The sequence below is a fragment of the Triticum aestivum genome, chromosome 3A, assembly GCF_018294505.1.
Source record: "Triticum aestivum cultivar Chinese Spring chromosome 3A, IWGSC CS RefSeq v2.1, whole genome shotgun sequence".
Taxonomy (NCBI): domain Eukaryota; kingdom Viridiplantae; phylum Streptophyta; class Magnoliopsida; order Poales; family Poaceae; genus Triticum; species Triticum aestivum.
In genome coordinates, this window is record NC_057800.1 from 699,578,572 (window position 1) to 699,601,274 (window position 22,703).

Below are 22,703 nucleotides of genomic sequence, written 5' to 3' on the forward strand. Positions count from 1 at the left end.
CAGTTGAAATTCCTAGTAGCAAAACTTTTTTTAGCGAGTACTAGGGGCACAAATGGTAAAAAACCCTTTAATAAAAACTATTTTTAGAACTAAAAAAACCATCTTGTTTTCTGAGGGAAAACAAAAACTGTCTTGTTATTGAGCTATTTGTTTTTTTAGGGGCTACTGAGCTTGCAAACGAACCTGGGCTAACGAAGATGTTATGGCCAGCCCATTTACGATGTCCATCTATTCGAGATGGGCTCACTGCAGCCCGAATGCCATTGATGTCTCTCGCTGATGGCCTGACCTGACCTACCTCCGCCGCCGTCACTACCACAACACCACAATTCACTCCTCTTGCTCCGCTCCTCTCCTCTCCCGCCGGCGACCATGGCGAAGGCCGCAACAGCAGCAGCAGCGGCGCCTCTCCACAGCGGCCTCCCGGACGAGATCGCCATCTGGGAGATCCTCGTCCGCCTGCCCCCCAAATCGCTCCTCCGCTGTCGCGCCGTCTGCCGCGCCTGGCGCAGCGCCACCTCCGCCCGCGACTTCCTCCTCGCCCACCACGCCCGCCAGCCCGCCCTCCCCCTCGCCTGCGGCCTGGAAGACGACGGTGGCAGCTGCTACTACCTGGCGGCCCAGCACCAGCCCGTCGCCCGGCTTGCCAAGGCCTTCTATCTGTGCGCCTCCTGCGACGGCCTCCTCCTCCTCTCCAAGCGCAACCAGCTCTCCATCTGCAACCCGGCCACTCGTCAGTATGCTCCCCTGCCGGCGAGTTCTGCCTTCATTCCGTTGGGAATGTACCGGCACCGCCCCACAGGCGAGTACCGAATACTGCTGTACAAGGAAATTGGTCTTCCAGCGACCGACGGGCAAGATGCCTGCCACATCTTCGCATTGGGCTCTGTCCAGCCGCCGAGGAGCATCGGGTCGCTGCAGGAGGCGGAGCAACTGAGGTTCAGCGGGGTACCTGTCCCGTTCCGCGGTAACCTGCATTGGCACCTGAATAAGCATTGGTACCTACAAAAGTATTGGTACTTGCCCGAGAATCATGAGAGCAGAAGCAACATTATAATTGTATTCGACACCACAGCCGAGAGGTTTCGTGAGATGTGTGCTCCGGTTGTTCCTGACCACCATAAACTGTTTGAGATGGATGGCATGCTCGGCATGTCCAGCTTTAACAATACATGGCCAATCATTGATGTCTGGATGATGCAGGAGCAGGACTATGAAAGTGAGGTCTGGACCTTGAAATACCGAGTTGAATTGTCCAATGCAGATCTTCTCCTTGTGCAGTTTGGTCAGTTTGTCGATTATTGGAATGTGGTGGTCGCCTCTTGTGATGGCGCTGTGCTTGTGCTGGTCAAGTTTGGCAAGTCTATACTTCAGTTTGATATTGATGGCAAGTTGGTCAGTTTTCATCACAAAGACCTCTTAGTTACTCAACATCGGCTCAAGCAAACTCTTGTTCCACATACCTTCTTTCCGAGACTAGATGGTCATTCCGTGAATGCTTGGCCTTTCATCTGAGTGGTGTTGAGTGAGTTGGTCCTTCTTAGAGGCCAACCTGTCTTTATCCTTGAAGCCTGCAATATGTATGAATTTGATCCACCATGAGCCCTAGCTTCTTTATCGATGTAATGCAAAGTTATGATCAAGAACCTCCTACTGTAATATGATTGCATGAAATTCATATTTCTTTGGATATGGTTTTGGGCTGAAGTGGCTAACGGACAAGCTGATGCTAAAATTACCAACTCTTTGGGTTAGTGTTTGAAATATTGACCAATTGATCTGCCTCTTGTCTCTGTTTTTTTTTAACTGAAGAATTGACTTGACTTCTTATAGAGGGCTTCCTCTTTTTTGGAATTATACAGTGATCTTATTAATACTATAAATATTTAGCAAATATACAAGATTTTCCTGGTCCCAATATTTGTTGTAGCTGACGATGAAATTAAGGCAGATTATCCTCTTTACTGACTACCAAGCCACACCTTATTTCTAGTCATGAATCCATTCCATCTGTTTAGGTAATCAAATATTTCAAATACGATGAAATTAAGGAGTATTATGCTATAATTCTGTCTCTCTGTTGCATCATTAGGAATTATGTCTACCATTTCTCTTTAGCTGCCAGCCATTAAAAGGAACTGGTGCTTCATCTGATATTCAATCTTAGCATAAGCTCAAGAACTAAAACCTGTACCGATAAGCCGAAGAAAGGCTTATCAGGTCACACGACATGTTCCTCTGGAGACATTGTTATTCTCAGCCATGTTCATTTTTTTCTTTGTTTTTGGAATAGTAGCTTTCTACTTGACCGGACTGACCAGTCTTGGTTTCATGGAACTCAGGTAAGACTCACAAGTAATCCATGGAACAACAGCTACAAGCGAGGTTTGGGACTTAAAGTACCAAATCAGACTGCCGGTTGAAGAAATCAGGGGCCGGGTCGAAGATTATTAAGACTATGGCTATCGGGACATTAATGTTTGGGATGTGAACGATGTTTCGGGGGATGATGGCATGTTCTTGCTGGTCAATTTTGGTCGGTGTGTGCTTCACGTTGACACAGATGGCAAATTGATTGACATTTTCAATTTTGATCTCCAAGGCTTCTGTATTTATGAATGTCGTCTCAAGCAAAGTCTGGTTCAGCATACCTTTTTTCCGTCTCTAAAAGGTTATACTGTGAATGCTTCACCTTTCATCTGATTATTGTTGTTGAGTGAGGTGGTGGTTCTTAACGGACTAGCAGTCGTTTCCTTATGAGCTGCAATATCTATGAAACGGATCAACTATGAGGCTGCTGGCATCTTGCTTTTTAGGCATTGATGTAATATAAGTTAGGATCATAAGCTCTGAATGTTATATTGCTTGTCTCCCTTTCGGTTGAACTGATTAATGCCGTGTTGATGCTTTGCTCTGCTTTTAAAATATTTGCCACCTGATCCACTTCACGTGTCTATTTTCTGGGCAGGAACCGGCTTTGCTAGCGGTGTTCTTAGTTCTTAGTACCATACTTCTTGAATTGAAGAATTGACATTACCATTTTTATCTAGTGATCTTCTTAATAGTCAATATTAGTAGGGGTGTTACCTGTTTCTACCCTTTGTTGAAGCTGACGATGAGCATAGACAGATTCTTTGTTGATTTGCAAGCTATATCTGAATTTTTAGAAGACCATGGCGCACTGGTAGTTAAATTAAATGGTTGCATCCTAGTCAACTGCTCAGTGAAATGTTCTGTCATAATTCATTTTTCATAAGCCAGCATGTGAAATCAGAATACAAACTCATAGTTCGGAGCTTGATACCAACCAGAGTAGAAAATATGCAGAAACTTGCAATGTTTTTCTCTTCCTAGAATCAAACTCAAGCACGCTATAAAAACTTCACCGGGAGGAAAAAAAACTGGCAAGGTTAATTGATTAAGCTACATGAGCAGGAAGCACTTTGGACGGTTCTGTACAAAATATACTGTTCTATACAACTAGGCTTCTGATACTAGTAGTAATCTGGTTATGTACAAAAATCAAAACCATCTGGACAATGTTTCTGTACAAAGTATTTTTCAGATAAGTCGACCAATAGTCTGCAGATCATAAACGTATGTTGCCAAGAGTAGCAGATTTTTTCCGACTAAACATGGAGCTGCCGCCTGAATTTTTTATGTGCAAGACTTAACATGAAAGATCATTTCTATCTTATGTAACTGCAGCTAATGACCCTCGTGGTAATTGGCAAGACACGAGGGACATTTAATATAGAGGGGTTATGGCTGGAAGAAGACACTTAGTTTTATCTGCTTCTTCCTTATAAGTTGAAGCCTGAAACACATTTTCAGCCTGCATGCTCTCTTCCCTCAGCTTGAATATCATCTTTTCAGCCTACAGAAACGGAAGCCTACTATTGTTTCTCGTCAGAGGGTGTTCTCTGAAATGTAAGCAAAGTGAGATAATGAAGCAATATAAGCTCACCGATGATGCTAATAACTTAAGATGTACTAGTACTTACTTTGCATATATAAATTCCTGACACAATTTGTAGTTGCTGCTTTCTAGATAATGAAGCAATATAAATTCCTTCACATATTTTTGCCGGACTGGTGTTTTACTTTAACATATACTATATGCTATTGGGAGGACACAGGTGTTGATTAGAATTAACATAATAGTGCAGATGCAGTTGATCGCCCAGATTGCATTTAAGACTAAGAAATCAAAGCTGCACTCCTAATGCAAGGGAAGAGCAGGCAGAGGGTTCAGAATAGTAGTTGGAACTTGGAACAGAGACTTTGATTGACCAGTGGGTGAGAGTCAAGACTCACAGGTGATCCTTGGAACGGCAGGTCCATGCACAACTACTTATTCTCACCCTACATCTATAAATTCTTCTTCATCTCCAACTGGGGCATCAACTCTTGTATTGCGTCCTGGCTGAGTTCTTGTGAAGCTGTAGTCTGTATTAACTAGTTGTTTCTGTGTTGGTGGAATGGGTCCTCGCGGGCCTGGAGGACCAGATTGGGGAGGCCCTGGCCCTGGTTCTTGGGGGCCTTGGTTTGGTGGCTTCTTCGGATCCTGGTAAGTTGAATCCTCAGCTACTAACAGAAATTTAAAGTGTGCATTTTTGCCAGCAAAATCATCAAATTATTATCAACATCAACATCTCCAAAAGAAAAAAAAAGAAAGCAATTATATTCAGTTAGATGGTTAGTGGTTTAGTGGTCAACTCAATCAAATTGCAATATATAAGTGGCGAAGCATACATTAGTCGATCGTTTATATTTGTTCCTTTGAAGTTTTTTTCCCTGTTTGAAACAGATAGTTTATATTCTCTGAAACTCAGGACGAATACTTCTTGTGCAGCTTCTACCTCCTCTGTTGTTGCTGCCTCCTCCAAGATTGCTGCGGCCCATTCTTCGGACCCCCGGGCCCAGGCGGCTCACCACCACCACCCTTCTGATAGCAGCCCAACATATCCACCACAACGAATAATGCAGGCCTAAATGTTGGCTGACAAGCGAACATTCTGGCTGTTGGGAGTACCCCTTGCTACAGTAGTACACACACTACTGAAAATAATTGTCCTGTATATCTTGGAGATGACTGTATGCTCTTACCTAGTTACGTGGCACTTATATTGTTTGTACTGACTGAATGCAATTATCGGTCTATCTTCAAAAAAAAAGAATGCAATTATGGTTACATTTTGTTGGTGCTATTTCTAGATGGTTTTTGTAGATTCAGTTGTTTACATAATTTTTGCCGGGCAGGTGTTCTAATTTTACCATATGCTGTTGGAGGATATATGTGTTGATTAGATTAGATCATACCATACCATAAACTTAATTTGACACAATTTTACTTTACATACACCTTTTTTTGTTTAGCATGTACTGTGTATAGGCAAGGGTTGCATATTTACCTTGCCGGCGCCTTCAAAAGAAATGGTCGATGGTGTTATATGTTGCTTATAATTTTCCGACGGGTCTTACTCATATTTCAGTATGAACCATTCCACCTTCATATAAGGAGTGCACTACTGTCTCTTTTGGTTTGTTCTGCTACTCCACTCTTGCATATTTCTTTTAGGAATCTCTGCACAAATATCAGAGTAGCTAATTTGCACAATATGTTTCAGCACATTGGAAAATATTGACCAAAATATTCAGAACTGACATATATTCGAAACTGACCTCTCCTTTTTTTGCCTTTACTTCTGAGAGCGGGAATGATGGAGATAGATAATTTGCACTGAACCAATCAACCAAGTACCAAATTTTGCGCATGCTGCTCAGTCCAGTGTGGAATAACTCAATGATGTTTGACAAACCCAGCTTCCATTGATGGAAGGAATAAGGCCACGATTAAAAACTATGGAATTTGATTAAGAAAGTGATAATGAAAATTTCAGAGCTAGTTTATCCCCTTTGGTGTCAATCCAGAGCAGCATCCCAGAATTATAAATAATTGAGAACTAGAGATGTGATTTGCAGCTCACCATTTCTGCTACGAACTTAAGATTTGCTTTTGCATATAATAATTCCTGACACATTAAATAGCTGTCGTTTACATATTCTAGCCGTGCAGGTGTTTCAATATTACATACAAAAAGAATTATACGCTGTTCAGAGGATACCAATGTCGATTAGAGTAGTAGTTCGTACATAGAACAGAGTAACAGCCATATTATTTGCCTGGCTGGTGTTCTATTTGTACCAATCATGTTCAGAAAGTAGTCTGGAACAAGGCTGGTGAAAGTATTGCTGCATCCATATTTTGCGGGATAAGTATATTTTTCGTCGTCGAACTTTTTTGAGAGTTTAGAAATCGTCCCTCAACTCAAGTTTCCGTCCCTCAACTATCAAAACCAGATAATTTTCGTCCCTCACGCCGCTTCAGGCGGTTTTCGTCCGTATAAACAGTAATTTTTTCCAAAAAGCAAAAAAGTCTAAAAAATCTGAGGATCAAAGTTCCTCGGATGCGCAAGGTGCGTGAAATTTTTTGTGCTATTTAGACATTCCAGGAGCTCGTGACAAAGGAAAAACCTTAAATTTTTTGTGTTTCATATTTTTTTGCTATTTTTTTTAATTTACTGTTCACCGACGTACATATTTATAATTTTTTGTTTGTCATGAGCACCTGGAATGTCCAAACAATATGAAAATTTGCACCTTGCGCACCCGAGAAACTTTGATCCCACAAATTTTCGGATTTTTTTGCTTTTTTTTTCGAATTTACTGTTTGTCGGTTACTGTTCATGACAGACGACAACCGCCCGAAGCGGCGCGAGGGACGAAAACTATCCGGTTTTAATAGTTGAGGGACGAACATTATCCGGTTTTGAGTTGAGGGACGATTTCTAAACTCTCGGAAGAGTTCAAGGACGAAAAATATACTTATCCCATATTTTGCTAACAGATCCGCCTCATATTTCTGTTTTATTTTATTTATTATCTCAAGGGAAAAACATTTATTACAACCTAGGAATTTTTTGTCGTTTTTAGTAGAAGGAAAAAATCTGGTTTTGTTTAGCAATAGAAAGAAACATTACCTCTTTTTAGTTGCTACTCCCTATAGAAAAGTTCACAGTGACCTTCTTCTTGGACTAAGCCCAGCCTGTTGAGAGCTACTATTTCCGAGAGTTCATGGGCTAAGCCCAATTCTTCTGTTTCAACCTAAACGATCTTCTCCGTCGCCACCAGGACAAGCGCGCGACTCCACAATTCTTGTCGTTCCCAGCCGCCGGCGACCATGGCGGAGGTGGCCGCTGCAGGACGAGCGACGCGTCTCCTGAGCAGCCTCCCAGATGAGATCGTGATCTGGGAGATCCTCGTCCGTCTCGACCCCAAATCCCTCCTCCGCTGCCGCGCCGTCTGCCGCGCCTGGCGCTGCGCCACCTCCACCCGCGGCTTCCTCCTCGCCCACCACGCCCGCCAGCCCGCCCACCCCCTCCTCCACAGCGTCCAACGCATCCCTGGTCTCCACCTCTATAACATCATCGTCTTCGACCACCAGGCCGCCGCTGACACCCAGCTCCATACCGTGGCTCAGCTTGGCCGGTCTTTCTCCCCGGAGGCCTCATGCGACGGCATCCTCCTCCTCTCCAGGCTTGAAAAGACCGGCACCTGCCACTTTATCTGCAATCCGGCCACGCGTGAGCATGCTTCTCTTGGGCAACCGTGGGACTTCAAGACCTTGGGGATGTACCGGCACCGCCCTACCGGCGAGTACCGTGTGCTGCTGCAACGGAGGGGCTGCAGGGACTCACCTAAAGAACAAATTGGCTGCTATGTCCTTACGTTGGGCTCTCACCAGCCGCCGAGGTACATCAGATGTCCGGACACAGCATTGTTGTGCTTCAAGAACCCCGTCCAGGTACGCGATAGCCTGCACTGGTACCCAATGTATTATGTGAGTGAAAGCAGCCCACTCCTAGATTTCGACAAGACTGAAAGCGGACTGCTAATTGTATTCGACACCATAGCTGAGTCCTTTCGCCATATGCACGCTCCAATTGTTCCCACCTATTCATATATATTTGAGATGGATGGCACGCTCGGCATCCATAGCCGTAACAGGGACAGAGCGACTATTTATGTATGGGTGTTGCAGAACTACGAAAGCGAGGTTTGGGATTTCAAGTACAAGATTCAATTGCTGGTCACAGAAATTTGGAGGGAGTTTGAACCATGTGTTGGCCATTGGTATTGGGATGTGGACATTGTTTCGGGGGATGGTGACGTGCTCTTGCTTGTCAGATTTGGTTGGCATCTGCTTCATGTTGACAGTGATGGCAAGTTGATCAACAGTTTCAATCCTTTGTTTGGAGATGTCTATGTGTCTCGGTGTAGGCTCAAGCAAAGTCTTGTTAAGCATACCTTTTTTCCGTCTCTAGAAGGTTATGCTGTGAATGCTTTGCCTTTTGTCTGACGGCTGTTGCTTGAGGTGGCAATTCTTAACGGCCTACCTATTGTTTCCTTATGAAGTTATGAGCTGGAATATCTTTGAATTAGATAAACTACGAGGCTGCTGTCCTCTTCTTTTTTTGCATCGACGTACACATTTTATGATCTGTACTAGCTCTGACCGTTATGTGGTCAGATGAAATCTATGCTTGCCCGGTACCCTTTTGGACTAAAGTGACTCATGCTGTGTTGAATGCTCAGCTTTTAAAATATTTGCCAACTGATCCGCCTCATATGTCTATTTTCTGGGGCTGGGGAATTGGCTTTGCTTTATTGTAATCATACAGTGGTCCTCAATATATTGGGCCGGGGAAGTGGCTTTGCTTATTTTAATTATTTAGTGGTCTTCTTAGTACTCAATTGGGGGAATTAGCTTGGCATTATTTTAGTTATCTAGTGGTCTTCTTAGTATTCAATTGTCAGCAATTTATACGGTATATGTTTCATATCCCTCTTCTTTGAACCGACGAATTGACCTTACCTTTTTATCTAGTTGTCTTCTTAATACTCCCTACGTCCCAAAATAAGCGTCTCAACTTTGTACTAACTTTAGTACAAAATTGTACTAAGCTTAAGACACTTATTTTAAGACGGAGGAAGTAATTGATATATAGAGTGTTCCCTGTTTCTACCCTTTCTTGTAGCTGAGTAGCTGAGGATGCAAAGAGGCAGATTTTCCTGTTTGTTGACTTGCAAGCTGCGTCTGATTTTTAGAAGACCTTGGAACACTTAGTCATTAGGTCACGTAGGAGTCAACTTCTCAATGGAACCTTATGTCATAAATTCATAATTCGTCATTCTTTATGAATCAATTGCATCTGGTTAGGTAGGTATTATGGGGATCCGGCTTGCCTGCTCCCTCTCTGTGCTCCCATCCGTGCTCCCACTTCATCCTACGGCTGTTTTTTTTTCTTTTTTCTTTCTAATCTAATAATCTCCCCCCCCCCCTCTGATTTTAAAGGGGTGGGCCGGGCCTTATTTTGTTCCAATCAAATCAAGCCAGGTAGACAGGAGCACGGATGGGCACACGACGGGGGAGCAGGCAAGTCTCGTCCGTATTATGGAGACTAATAAGGTCATCATTATAGCAAGAATTGTACTCCCTCCGTCCCAACATAAAGATTTAGTACAAAGTAGTACAACTTTGTACTGAATCCGCGGAACTTATTTCAGGACTGAGGGAGTACATAGTTGTATTTGTCTCGTTCCGAGGAGTTTTAAATTTTAATATTCTTGTAGGACATAAACTGGTACTGCAATCTGAAAATTTATGAATACCTTTTTGTTCTTCCGCATGGACACCGTTTTTAATTATGTTGCACTGCTTGGAACGAGCTCTTGTATCATTTCCCTTTGTCTGCCAACTATTTTAAGGATTAATAATGCTTCATGCAGCGCACGTTCTGAACAAAAGTTCGAGAAGTAAAATTTGCACTATTAAATACAAAGAGTTTTGCCATGGTGTTGCTGTTGCACATTGTGTTCATGTCTTAAGCAGGGCAACACCATGCCAGTTATGTGATTGTACAGCTGTAGAAGTAAGTTGAAAGTCACTCTGATCACACCCGCATCAGATTGAAAGTAAGTTCATCATCCAAATTAATTGATCCAGTTGAAATTCTCTTCATCTTAAACCGTCTGATGTGCTCTTTGGTGCAAAACACGCATGCAGCTGTACCAGAGCTCATGGTCGATACAAAGGAGCGAACTGAATAGTAGTCGCCTCAGTTTGGTGCCATGTGTATGCTCAAACTTGCCCTTATAGGGCAAGAGAATTCATAGTAGTCTGAATATAGACCAGTGTGGGTGAGATTGAGTTGTCCATAGAACGGCAGGTGCATGCATAGTTACTGGTTCCCACACTACTGTACATCTATAATTTCTTCACCTCGAACTGCTGCATCAGTTCTTGGTTCATTCTCTGAAGAAGGATTGCACCTTGGTGGAGTTCTTGAGAAGCTATAGTTAGCACTGGACAGCAGCTTCTATTGCTGGAATGGATCTGCGTAGGCCTGGAGGATCAGGTTGGGGAGGCCCTGGAGGCCTGGAGGATCAGGTTGGCACCAGCTGGAGGGCCTGGATTTCCAGGTCGCCCTGGCCTTTTGGGATCCTGATAAGTTTAATCATCAGCTAATTAGTGGGACTTCACCTAATTTTTTTAACTAATGGGACTTTATACATTGCATCTGTCCTCTGGCATTGTCAATTCATTCAGTGCACAACTGTCAAAATTTCATATTCAGTTCACATCTACATTTCATCCAGTTAGATGATTGCTGGTTGAGGGGTCAATTAAATCAAAGTGGAATATATAAGCGATGACACAAACATTAGTCACTTAGGTTTTCTCTTCAAAGCGTTCTTTCTCTGTTTCTTTCCGCTGCTAACAAATTTACTCTTGTTTCTCTTTGTCAAAAGTCAAAACACATCCAGAGTGCACTTATGCCGTCCATCTAATGCTTGAACAGTCCCATCGCCATCACCTGGCCAACTAGCCAGGTCGCGGAGATGTGAATGTGATTGGTGTCGGGCAGGTACTACATAGTGCATTATGCCTCGATGTTTCTCACCTATGTATCGATGGAAATTAACTTTTGCTTCAACCTTTGCTAGTGTGCGCTTCTTTTCTAGTACATGTACATGCATTTTGCTTCAGCCATCGCATCTACCAGCTTCAACCATTCACAATGCTGCTTCTTTCAGCCGACTTAAGTTTCGTCTAATGTCAATGTGTCCTTCATTGTTTCTGACGAATTCTTTTTTTACGGATAGATTGCTCCATCAGATTCAGATCATGCTTCATTGTTTCTGATACTCTTGAGTGGTTTATCGAGTTTTTATCTTGAAATGCTATAAATGTGGTTTAATGCCACTTAAAAAACCTTGCACCTGTTGCGTACTTAAAATCGCATATGTCAATAGTAATCCTGAAACTCTCTTGAGTGTGGAGGGAAGCACGATTATCACATTTCAAATTGGTGTTATGATAATTTGCATTTGTAAATTAGTTCAGTGAGAACATGATTCTTACAAATATCAGGAGAGTTGGATAGTTAATTAACTTCAGAGCATTGATGATGCCACTGATTCTGTTTTCTTGGTTCTGCTGCAGGGGAATATCCTGATGATATTAGCAACAATCCAAGCTCAGAAGGTGGCTGAAGACAGGGTTAGAGGATGCAAGGATTAATGATCTGCTGAGAATGCCTGAATTGGAAATGCAGTCTGCGTGATCAGATGAGCAATCTTTTCGCATTGCATTAGACAACTCATCAACTAAATCATCACCCCAACGATTCAGCCAAACACGCAACATGACAAAGGGCGCGACATGGCATCCCGACTTCTAACGCTTGGTACTGGTGCCATGGTTTAGTGTCATCATAAGAGCTCGATGCGTAGAAATTTGATACAATTTATTCTTGCTTTCTTCACTATACGTGGAGCACTGTTGTCGGTCAGATAAATTTTTTGTCCCGATGGTCACTTGTAGCTTATAAAACTAACTTGATGTAAACTGTTGCCTTGAACTCATTTCCCCTGTATAAACAGGAATTAATCTTGTGACGTTATCTCAGTTTCACTTGAAATATCAGCCTCTGTTAGTGTTACATGCCATGCATATGAACACTGCATCTAGCCTGAATCTAGAGGAACTTTAGGCAAAAATACACTTTGGATTGAAGGACGAAGAACTTTATGCAAAAATACACTTTGAACCAAGGGGACACTGGTTAGTTTATTTTGACCTTAGAAAGAGCAAACATTTCAGTAATTCCACAGTAGGGACAATTTTATATTTCTTATTCACATCGACTGCAGTTAATTTTTCTGCAGTGCTTACGCAGAGATTACCTTTATGAAAAATAATAAGCCATCCCTAGAGTACTGGCAGAAGACATTATATTATCATCTGCTTCTCATTGAAACATCAAAGGCACATAACAATACTCAGTTCCACCAGCACAAAATCTGCAACATCCATCTGGTGCCAAGCAAGCATACATCCAGCAAGATCAAATGGCGCGGATAAGATTCATATATGAAACAAACAATGACTTATTAGTCTAGCACAGCAGACCAAGCAAAGTTTTAAATAGCGCGCTAAGCCTCTTAGCGGTACGGTGGACCTCAGCTAAATGCTATAGCGTGCTATAGCGGAGCTATAGCGAGCTATTTAAAATGTTTGCTCAAGTGTTTGAACAAAAGACTCTTAGCGCGGGGCCTTTTCTAAACGCTATAGCGGAGCTATAGCGGGCTATTTAAAACCATGAGACCAAGTCACCCTTCACCAAGATAGAGACAAACTGAAGCATTATTTGTTGACAGGCACATCCATGGATGTTCGCTTGGAAGTAACAGCAGTGTCCAGGATCACCATTTTTAGAGCCCTTTCTGGCCGTATTTGAAATTCAAATGCATCCAAGTATCCATCTCTACGGCAATCATGGATCTTCTTAAGCCACATTACTCAAAAAACAGCAGACCAAGTCACCTTCACTGAGATAAAGGCAGGCTTAAGTTTTATTTGTCGACAGGCACGTCCATGGATGCTCGCTTTGAAGTAGCAGCAGCGTTCAAGCTCACCATTTTTAGAGCCTTCTTGACCATATTTGAACTTTAGATGCATCGGAGTATCCTTTGTTACGGAAATCACACGTCTTCTTAAGCTACATGACTCGCCAATAGTGCCAGGAAAGAGCTCAATTCTGTGAGGTGACCCACGGATAAACACGAACGAACTGAGAGACAAATTGAATCCACTCTGCAGTTTTGATACGTTAACCTCTATTGTTGCCTCCACTGCCCTGTACAACATTGCTAAAGTGATGTCAACTGCACCACAATCCCCATGAATGCGATTCGTGAATGGCGTGCAAGGCATGGTTAGATTGCAGTAGTCTGCTACCCCGTCAACTAATTGTAAATCATCTTCTTCTTGCTCTCCTATCTTAATCCTCATGTCAAACTCTATTAGAACAGAGGAAGTCATTGAGATGCCTCGCTTAGGTCCAGTCATCTCAATGAGAGAACCCTGCAAGATTATTATTAAGTAGCTCCTCATGGTAACACCAGAATTATCTAAAGCTTATACTTCTCCTACAGCCAATTGGAAATGGAACTCAAATAAATGAAAAAAATTATTTCTATTCACAAAAAACTAAAATAATGTGAGTTTTTTCACCATAAACATAAGTCGGTTGCACATGACACTTAACATTGCTAAACCAAACATAATTAACCATAAACATGCTACATATATGCAAAAGGACAAACTCATCTTGGTATAACATCCTCCAACCACACACATATTTGCATACAAGAATCCACGAAAATAAAATCCATAAAATAGAGCCAGCATCACCAACACCTCAAATGTTTATAGGAGTAATTGTCTTACAAGAATTAAGGGTCCAAAATTATCCGACTTGATATTAATTAAATACATATTAGTCTATTACTGGTTAATAGATCACTAAATTACACACTATAGTTCCAGTAGTAAGTTTCGTCTAACTAATTGTAATTCCACAACATGATTCTCCAATTGGTAACATAGTGGACAAATAATAGTTATTTTCACAATTTCGGTATGACACTTTTTAATAGAGTTAAGCACATGGAAGAAGATATGCAACCATAACACAAAAATATTATTAAATAGGTAAAAATCAATGCATTATGAAATACTTATTTAAAGAACGACAATAAAAATAAACTAAGCATGTGTTATTTATTAAGAACTAAGAACATCACAACAAAACTAAGAACATAATTAATAGTATTTTCATTACATATACCAATCCACATGAGATAAAAGATATTAAGCATGTACAATATTCCACCTTCGATCCCAACTTTAATGATTAAAAAGAGATGAAGTACTTGAAGTATATACCCAAACAATGTTTATATTTCGATCCATTTTGTGCAATGCATGTGATGGGATTGAACTTACAAATTAAAATAAATGAATTATTTCAAACAATTTGTGCAAGTAAAGATATGCACCTGTCGCATAATGATGGGATCATCCCTGCTATGATTAATAACATAATTAAGCAATTGATCTTGACAATCCCGCACTGCTATGTATCCATATAGTTGTATGGAGTCCATGTTAGTAGAAATTCTAGCCAACTTTAATGAGAAAATTTGCATCATGCAACTAGTATAATGCACACAACACCTTGCCCTATCAGGCCAGCAATCTGTGGGTTCTGTTATCATCATTGGCTCCAGTTGTGCTTCACCAAAAAAACATCTGTATTAATAAACAATAAGGTAAACACATCAAAATATCCTCCTCTCCCATTTCCAGTTTGGTATGAATACATGAGTTTACATGAGACTTATTTATTAATGTGAACTCTAAAAAATTGCTAGGACAAAATGCATTATACACTCTTAGTAATAAAGAAAACTATGAATTGGCACCAACTGTAACAACATTGTTGCAGATTGAGATGGCTATAATACAAACACTAATTGTGCATATACATAACTAAGCATGTTGTAGATAGCTAACCTTTTGGCTATACGTATTAGCATATACTGCTCACACAAAAATCAAACCACTAGCATAGACACTGGACACTAGTAGCAATTATCTTTCATAAGGATGATGTTCCTGATAAGTTCACCAAACAGGGACTTGATCCTGGTGAAAAACATAGCTCTTATTACCCTGGTAATAGGCATGCTAGAGCTTGTGATGAGTGCAGTGAGCCTGAAGGGCTGCCTGACTCTAATGACTTGTTAGATCCACCTATTACCCCTGAAGTGCTAAAAGGGATTCCTTCTATGTTAGATGATCATAGTATGATCTGGTCTAAAATCTCTAAATATGGACGGGGCAAGCACCCCAGGAAAGCCTTTTCAAAATGAATTGCCTTTCTGGAATATTAGAGGGATCACCACCCCTGGCAAAAAAACATGCATCTTGGATATGATTGCCAAGATTAACCCTAGTATTATTGCTTTCCAGGAGACAAAGAAAGAGCAGCTTTCTACAGTTTTCCTTAAATCTATTAGTGGTAATAAGAATTTTTACCTTGCAACATTTGCCTGCTATTGGCGTCTCTGGGGTCATCCTAGTAGGTGCTGATAGTGATATCTTTGATATAGTTGACTGGACTTCTCTTAGATTTTCTATTTCATGTAACTTAGAGATTAGAGCTTGTGGTAAAATCTTAGATTCATTGTTACAGGACGGCGGTTCGACCCGCAATGTTGTATGGCGCGGAGTGTTGGCCGACTAAAAGGCGACATGTTCAACAATTAGGTGTAGCGGAGATGCGTATGTTGAGATGGATGTATGGCCACACGAGGAAGGATCGAGTCCGGAATGATGATATACGAGATAGAGTTGGGGTAGCACCAATTGAGGAGAAGCTTGTCCAACATCGTCTGAGATGGTTTGGGCATATTCAGCGAAGGCCTCCAGAAGCTCCAGTGCATAGCGGACTAAAGGCTTTGTTTGGGACTAAAGGCTTTGTTGTTGTTGTTGTTGTTGTTGTTGTATATGGGTCTCCCTATGATGAGGGCAAGCATGACCTCATTTCTGAATTACATAGTTTGTTCATTGATGATCACCAACCAACTCTGCTTGGGGGTGACTTCAACCTAGTTATATATCAGAAGGATAAAAGTAATGGTAATATCAACCACTCCTGGATTGACAAGCTTAATGCCTGGGCTGAAATCTGGATTCTATTAGAGATCAGAATGCCAGGAAGGCAATTTACCTAGGCAAATAACCAGGAGAACTTGATCATGTCTACCATAGATAGAATTTTTTGCACTATTGAACCAGATGCCATTTTTCCTTTAAGCAACTCTCAAGCCCTTCCTAGGACAGGTAATGACCACTCCCCTCTTCTCTGGGTCTCAGGGGTGAGTAACCCCCCCCCCCCCCCCTCAAAAAAGTAATGGTAATATCAACCACTCGTGGAGTGACAAGTTTAATGCTTGGGCTGAAGTCTGGAGTCTATTAGAGATCAGAATGTCAGGAAGGCAATTTACCTAGGCAAATAAGAAGGAGAACTTGATCATGTCTACCATAGATAGAATTTTTTTCTACTATTGAACCAGATGCCATTTTTTCCTTTAAGCAACTCTCAAGCCCTTCTTAGGACAGGTAGTGACCACACCCCTCTCCTCTGGGTCTTAGGGGTGAGTAACCCCCCCCCCCCCCCCCCACCCCGGCGCGAAAAAAGCAATAGTTATAAATTTTAAAAATGGTGGTTACTTAGGGAACATTTTAAAGAGCTTGTAGAGAAAAACTAGAATGCCCGTGTTAAAAGTGCCAAAGCTATTAACACTTCGTAGGAAAAAGCCAGGAGATTTAGGAAATTCACCAAAAGGTGGAGTAGTAATATTAATGCTGACATTATGAAGAGTAAGAACTCCTTGTCAACTGAGTATGATGAGCTTGACTGAACCTCTCTTTGATCTTGAGATAGATAGGATGAAAATCATTCTTCAAGAGCTTCAAAAAATTTGGCTTAAGGAAGAAACCTATGCTAGACAAAGAGCTAGAGATAGGGATATACTGCACGGAGATAGGAATACTAAATATTTCCAGGCAGTAGCTAATCAAAGGAGGAGGAAAACTCTGATTAATTCTGTAGATGGTCTAGATGGGTCTGTTACTGATACTAAAGGTACGTTGGACATAACTTCTTTATACTACAAGGACCTTTTGAAAAAAGAGGATGAATCAGGTTTTACTTTAGATGGTAGATTCTTCTCTGATGGAGAAAAAGTCACCAGCAGGGATAATATTTCCTTACAAAAGCCTTTCTCTGAAGAGGAAGTGAAGGAGGCAATCTTTAGCTCTTATGCAGATGCGGCTCGAGGCCCAAATGGTCTCTCCTTCCTCTTCCTGCAACATTTTTGGGGAACCATCAAAAAAGACATTATGGCCTTGTTTGATGACTTAATTTGTTGTCCTAACTCTTATCCCTAAAGAAAAAGATGCAACTAGTATGAGAAAATTTAGACCAATTAGTCTCCTCAATTGCATCTTTAAGGTCTTTACTAAAGTCCTGACTAACATGTTAGCTCTTTTGATGAATATATTGACATCTAGTAATCAATCAGCTTTCATCAAGGAGAGAGATATATACTTGAGAGTGTGGTTACAACACATGAAGTGTTGCACTCCACTTACCATTCTGGTAACCCATGGCTTGTTCGAAAATTAGACTATGAAAAAGCATTTGATAGGGTCAATACAGATTTTCTCATGGACCTCCTGGAGAAAACAGGGTTTGGTCTACTTTGGTTAAATGGATCGAACAAATTACTCATCTAGGATCTGTAGGGGTTAAAATTAATGGAATTGAAGGGAACTTCTTCGCAACTAGTAAAGGATTGAGACAAGGAGACCCCTTCTCCTCCCTTCTCTTTAACCTAGTGGTAGATGTTTTAACTTGGACGCGCTATAAGGCAGCTACTAATGGGATGATTAGTAGCTTGTACTCAGAGCATATTCCTGGAGGAGTCATTTGCTTACAATATGCAGATGTCAGAATACTATTCCTAGAAAACAATGAGCAAAAAGCTAGTGATCTGAAAACAGTGTTGACATGCTTTGAAAAAGTTTCTGGCATGAAAATTAACTATGCTAAGAGTGAGCTGATTCCTATAGGTCTACCTCCAGATGATACCATTAATTTTGCCGAGATTTTGGGATGCACTATGGGTGTTTTTCCCATTAAGTACTTAGGGATTCCTTTGCACTATGATAAGCTGAGAAGAGAAGACCTCCAACAACTAATTGACAAGATTCTGAAAAGAATTGCAGGATGGAGGGGGAAATTGCTCTCATACTCTGCAAAACTAACTTTGATCAAAGCTTGGCTATCTAGTATCCCAGTTTATTTGCCTATGGACTGATTTTGAGGGGAATAGAAAACTCCACCTCGCCAATTGGCATGTAGTCTGCACGAAGAAAGATCATGGTGGACTAGGGGTTCATAACACAATATGTTAATCTTTGTTTGTTAGGAAACTCGGTGAAGAGATGTATTAAGGATGAAGGAAACATTTGGAGAACCATCATAGATAACAAGTATGTGAGGGACTCTGCCAATATCTTTCGACTAATACCCACGACTTCCAGATTTTGGCAGGGGGTCATGTGGGCTGCCAAAGCTCTTAAATTTGGCTATAGATGGGTGGTAGGAGATGGATCCAATATCAAATTCTGGGAGGATATTTGGTTTGGAACATCCCCTCTATCTGTCCAATGCTAGCCTTTATATTCCATCTGCCAGCAGCAGTGTGCTACTCTTGCTGAGATTTGGAATGGCCAAGAGATTAGATTGACATTTAGAATAACCTTCTCTCCACATATGATGGAAAGCTGGTATGAATTAGAGCAAATCGTCAAGGGGACTCAATTCCCTGGTGTGGCAATATGAATCAAGGGAGAATTCACCACAAGCTCACTTTATAGTATAATTAACTTTAGGGAGTGCAGCCTGTCTATATTTCCTCTATCTAGAATATAGTGACCCCACCTAGAGTACAAGTTTTCCTATGGTTGTCATCTCACAACAAGTTAATGACTAAAAACCATAGATTAAAATCGCGGGAGAAACGATTTCGCGGCGGCCTCTCCCGGCAGCTATAGCGGCGGCCATAGCGGGCAATCGCGGCAAATAGCTGAAATTTTTCTGGTGGGAGAGAAGATTTCTGGAGGGTTTTGCTCATTGTTGAGCCATTTAGATGGGTTTGTGGAGGATTTCGCGGCAGCAGCCACAGCGTAGTGGCGAGGCTTCTCGGCAGCTATAGCGCAGCTATCGCGGCTATTTTGTGGGCTATTTTAATCTATGCTAAAAACAACTTAGCAAAAGAGGGATCCTGAAACCCCCTGAGTGTGCTTTCTGCAATGAAACTGAAAGCATCAATCATTTATTCTTTGATTGCGTGGTGGCCAAAAAATTTGGCTTTTGGCCTCTGAGTTCCTTGGTGTTAATCTAGGACCTGACTACCTCTCTATTGCAAAGTTTGGCCTGTCAACAAAAAGAAAAGTGCTTTGAACTCTGTTTGTTCCTGTGTTCTGTGGTGCATCTGGAAATTCAGGAACTCAATGATTTTTGACAATGTGTATTGGATTGATATCAAACAAGTGTAGCTACTAATTCTGAGGACAACGAGGAAGTGGTTGATCCTCTACAAGGAGGAACCCCTACTGAAAGTGGAGAACTTCTGTGGGTGATATCTTGCTTCCTGAAGTTCCCCCTTCAGATCTCAGTGGGGTAGTTGCCGCTGACAAAAACACTGAAGGTGTTTCCAGTCAGGTGCTGTGAAACAACCTGAATCTGGGGAGTGATAGCCTGCCTCCCGACTGCAGGATGAAGCTTGACTCCCCTCCCAGAAGCCCTGGTAAACAGACAAACAAGCAAAGCTTCCTCAGCCCCGTCACATCACTGGATCTGCTCTGCTCGCCTAGTACACCATTGGTGAAGAAACTCAAGGGACCAGGAACTCACCAGAGGGCGCTGGCAGCTGAAAAAAGAGGAGTTATTCACCTAGCAACCACGCTGGACGTCGAGGTGCTGGGTGCTTGGGCGATTAGCTATGGAAGATGTAACATCTATAAAACTAGTGGTTTAATTTTGTTTTATCTCCCTTGTAATAAGCAGCAGAAGTTAGAGCCCCATCGCCCAGGTTTCACCAATCTGCTGACTGTGTGTGAACTGGCGGTGCAGCTTCGGTTGCTGTGGTGTCTTTATACTTAGTGGCAGTAGTCTTCGGCTGCTGTTTTTAGATTTCTTTGTCTGCTATAAACGTGCGTTGCTGTTGTTTTTGTCACTGGTTTCCCTGGTTTCATTAATACATAATGGAGCGGGGGCGGGGAAGGGGGTTTGCCCCCTGATCATCTAAAAAACTATTGACTGTGCATTCTTTATCTGATAGGGCTACCGGACCAACTTAAAATCAAAAGATGCTGCAATTCCAAAAAGCAACTTAAGATAATGAATCTTGTACTCTCTTATACTGACACCCTCAGTGGAACTTAAGAACTATTACTACAGCATCACATGGATCATTAAGCATATTGCCTGTTGGCTTCGTGTCCATGGGCCTATTTATAGGGCTACAGGACTACTGTCAAGATTCTAACTGTCCATTATCTATCACCAAATTTCCTAGATGTTTATATTAAAGATCATACATGTAGATTCATTTTTTTGCTACACACAATGTCATTAGGACATTCCAGATATACATTGCATATTCCAAAACATAATGATGTATGTTCAGACTCAGAGTCAAGTTTTTAGTCGATAAACCGCTTTGCTTGTCAAATATCATAACAATAAACTGGAAGAAGATAGGGAAGAGATTTGGAACACTTACTCTCACCACGCTCAGTAATACGGCATTGTCCCCGAAGACCAGAGTCTCTTGCGTATATAGAACCGTGGCGATGGCTGGTGTTCTTAATGACGTAGGCCGAGCTTACATAACCACCATCATCACGGTTAGCAGGATAGCTAACATGGACTTCTGCGCTATCTGTCCCTTTGGTGGTCGCAAAATGTTCACCTAGGGAACTACTTGAGGTGCGGAGAAGATCATTGGCATAAGGGAGGCGCCGGCACCAATTCGGCTTCCCCCATTCCTTCGCGCCTTTTAATCCGATGTTCCTTGCCATAAACCAGGATCCGTAAGCAGATCTATCACAAGAGAGCAATTTATAGTCAGGCTCGCGTAATATACAGAGATGTTATAATTTGCAAGAACCAAACTGCAGTCATACGACTCTCATTGGTTCACCATATATGTGAAATAAAATATCCGCTGGATCTGAAAATAAAACTGCAATCCTACTGAAGAGCCTTGAAAATTGGTTGATAATTGCAGTATTGTAGCTAGCTAGTACGGTGGGATGAGAGCAGGCGTAGTGAAATACTCCGTAGTAAAATATCCGCTAGATTAGAACTCTAGCGCAAAACACAATGTTGGTGTGAATCAAGAGACAAAAATCAATTCTCCAGCGCGCGTGTGTGGTGCCTACGAGAATAATGTACACAGGTAGACAGAAAAAGACGCACCGGGAAAGACGGTATGAGAAGTGGAGCATGTCGTGGCGAAGGCTCCGGAGGTGGAGAGAGTTGGGCGGAGAGGACAACGATTTGGTTTGGGGCGGGAGGGACGAGGCGGCGGCGGTGGCGGCGGCGGCGGCGGAGCGAGCGTGAGGAAGTAGCAACACCGAGTCAGTACGCCCGACGCCCCCGAGCCGAAGAGATGGGCTTGGCCCAGCCCATAGTATACATCCCGCCAAAGAGATTGAGAAGCACCACCACAACTCCAAAAAAAACCACCACAACTCCACCGCTCTTGCATATTTGCTCCTCGGACGGATCCAGAGCGACCATGTCGGAGTAGCGACGCCTCTCTCCTCCGGAGCCGGATCCCCTGACATACGGCTCCCTGCCGTTGGGCCGCTGACGGGTGGGTCCGGGCCCACACGTCAGTGTGTGGGCCGTACGTTAGACGAGCCGCCTCTCTCTCCTCTCTGGCCTCCTGGACAACATCACCATCTGAGAGATTCTAGCTCGTCGACGGCCGCGCCTAGCGTTGCACGTCTTCCTCGTCCAGCTTTAATCTAGTTGATGTTGTTTCTAGTCGCGCTAATCTATTTTAGATTGATGGCATGCTCGGCATGCCCAGCTTTAATGATGGATCGACAATAATTGACATATGGATGGTGAGGACTACGAAAGCGAGGTATGGAATTTCAAGTGCCGGTTGAATTGCCGGTTGGGGAGGTCATGGCGCGGTACGGAAAATTTGAGAAGTGGGATGTGATGGTCATGCCTGTGGATGGCGAGTTGCTCGTCGTTCAGTTTTCTGACTACTGCTTCATGGCAACGTGGATAGCAATTTGGTTGCTCGTTTTCGTCATGAAATAGGCTTATGTCTTGTTCCACATACCTTCTTTCGACACTACATGGTTATGTTATCAATGCTACGCCATTAGCTAGTATCCATACAAACACAACTGATTCGGTTCATCTAAAACACATCAGGAAACATAAACGAAAGACATATATTGGTGAAATTTAGATCTTAGACTGAATATCTGAAACAAACAACAGGAGTAAGTCATGCAGGGGAGGAGCATATGTCGTTTCCACCAGAACAATGGAGCCTAAAAATGATAAAAATGAAATGAAAATGCTGATAAGTTGACATTTAATAGAATCATGGAATTTGCTTTCCAA

At 42.2% G+C, this 22,703-nt stretch overlaps 2 protein-coding genes across 5 annotated transcripts; one reads left to right on the plus strand and one right to left on the minus strand.

Annotated features, from left to right (window-relative positions):
• Positions 1–313: 313 nt before the first annotated feature.
• LOC123063320 (F-box protein At5g49610) lies at positions 314–5,199 on the plus strand. Of its 4 annotated transcripts, none has more exons than XM_044487068.1 (4): positions 314–1,750; positions 2,343–3,930; positions 4,165–4,570; positions 4,856–5,199. In XM_044487068.1, the coding sequence occupies exon 1, from the start codon at positions 373–375 to the stop codon at positions 1,513–1,515; it is 1,143 nt and encodes a 380-aa protein (XP_044343003.1). In that variant the 5' UTR covers positions 314–372; the 3' UTR covers positions 1,516–1,750; positions 2,343–3,930; positions 4,165–4,570; positions 4,856–5,199. The 4 variants fall into 4 exon arrangements, with proteins under 4 accessions (XP_044343003.1, XP_044343004.1, XP_044343001.1 ...); XM_044487069.1 differs by having other exon boundaries at positions 4,170–4,570; XM_044487066.1 differs by having other exon boundaries at positions 2,343–4,570.
• A 7,229-nt stretch (positions 5,200–12,428) lies between these two features.
• LOC123063321 (uncharacterized) lies at positions 12,429–21,711 on the minus strand. The gene is made up of 4 exons (XM_044487071.1): positions 21,531–21,711; positions 20,833–21,152; positions 14,470–14,722; positions 12,429–13,492 (listed from the first exon to the last, which is right to left on the minus strand). Exons 3-4 carry the CDS (start codon positions 14,689–14,691, stop codon positions 12,929–12,931), a joined length of 786 nt encoding a protein of 261 aa, XP_044343006.1. The 5' UTR covers positions 14,692–14,722; positions 20,833–21,152; positions 21,531–21,711; the 3' UTR covers positions 12,429–12,928.
• Positions 21,712–22,703: the final 992 nt, after the last annotated feature.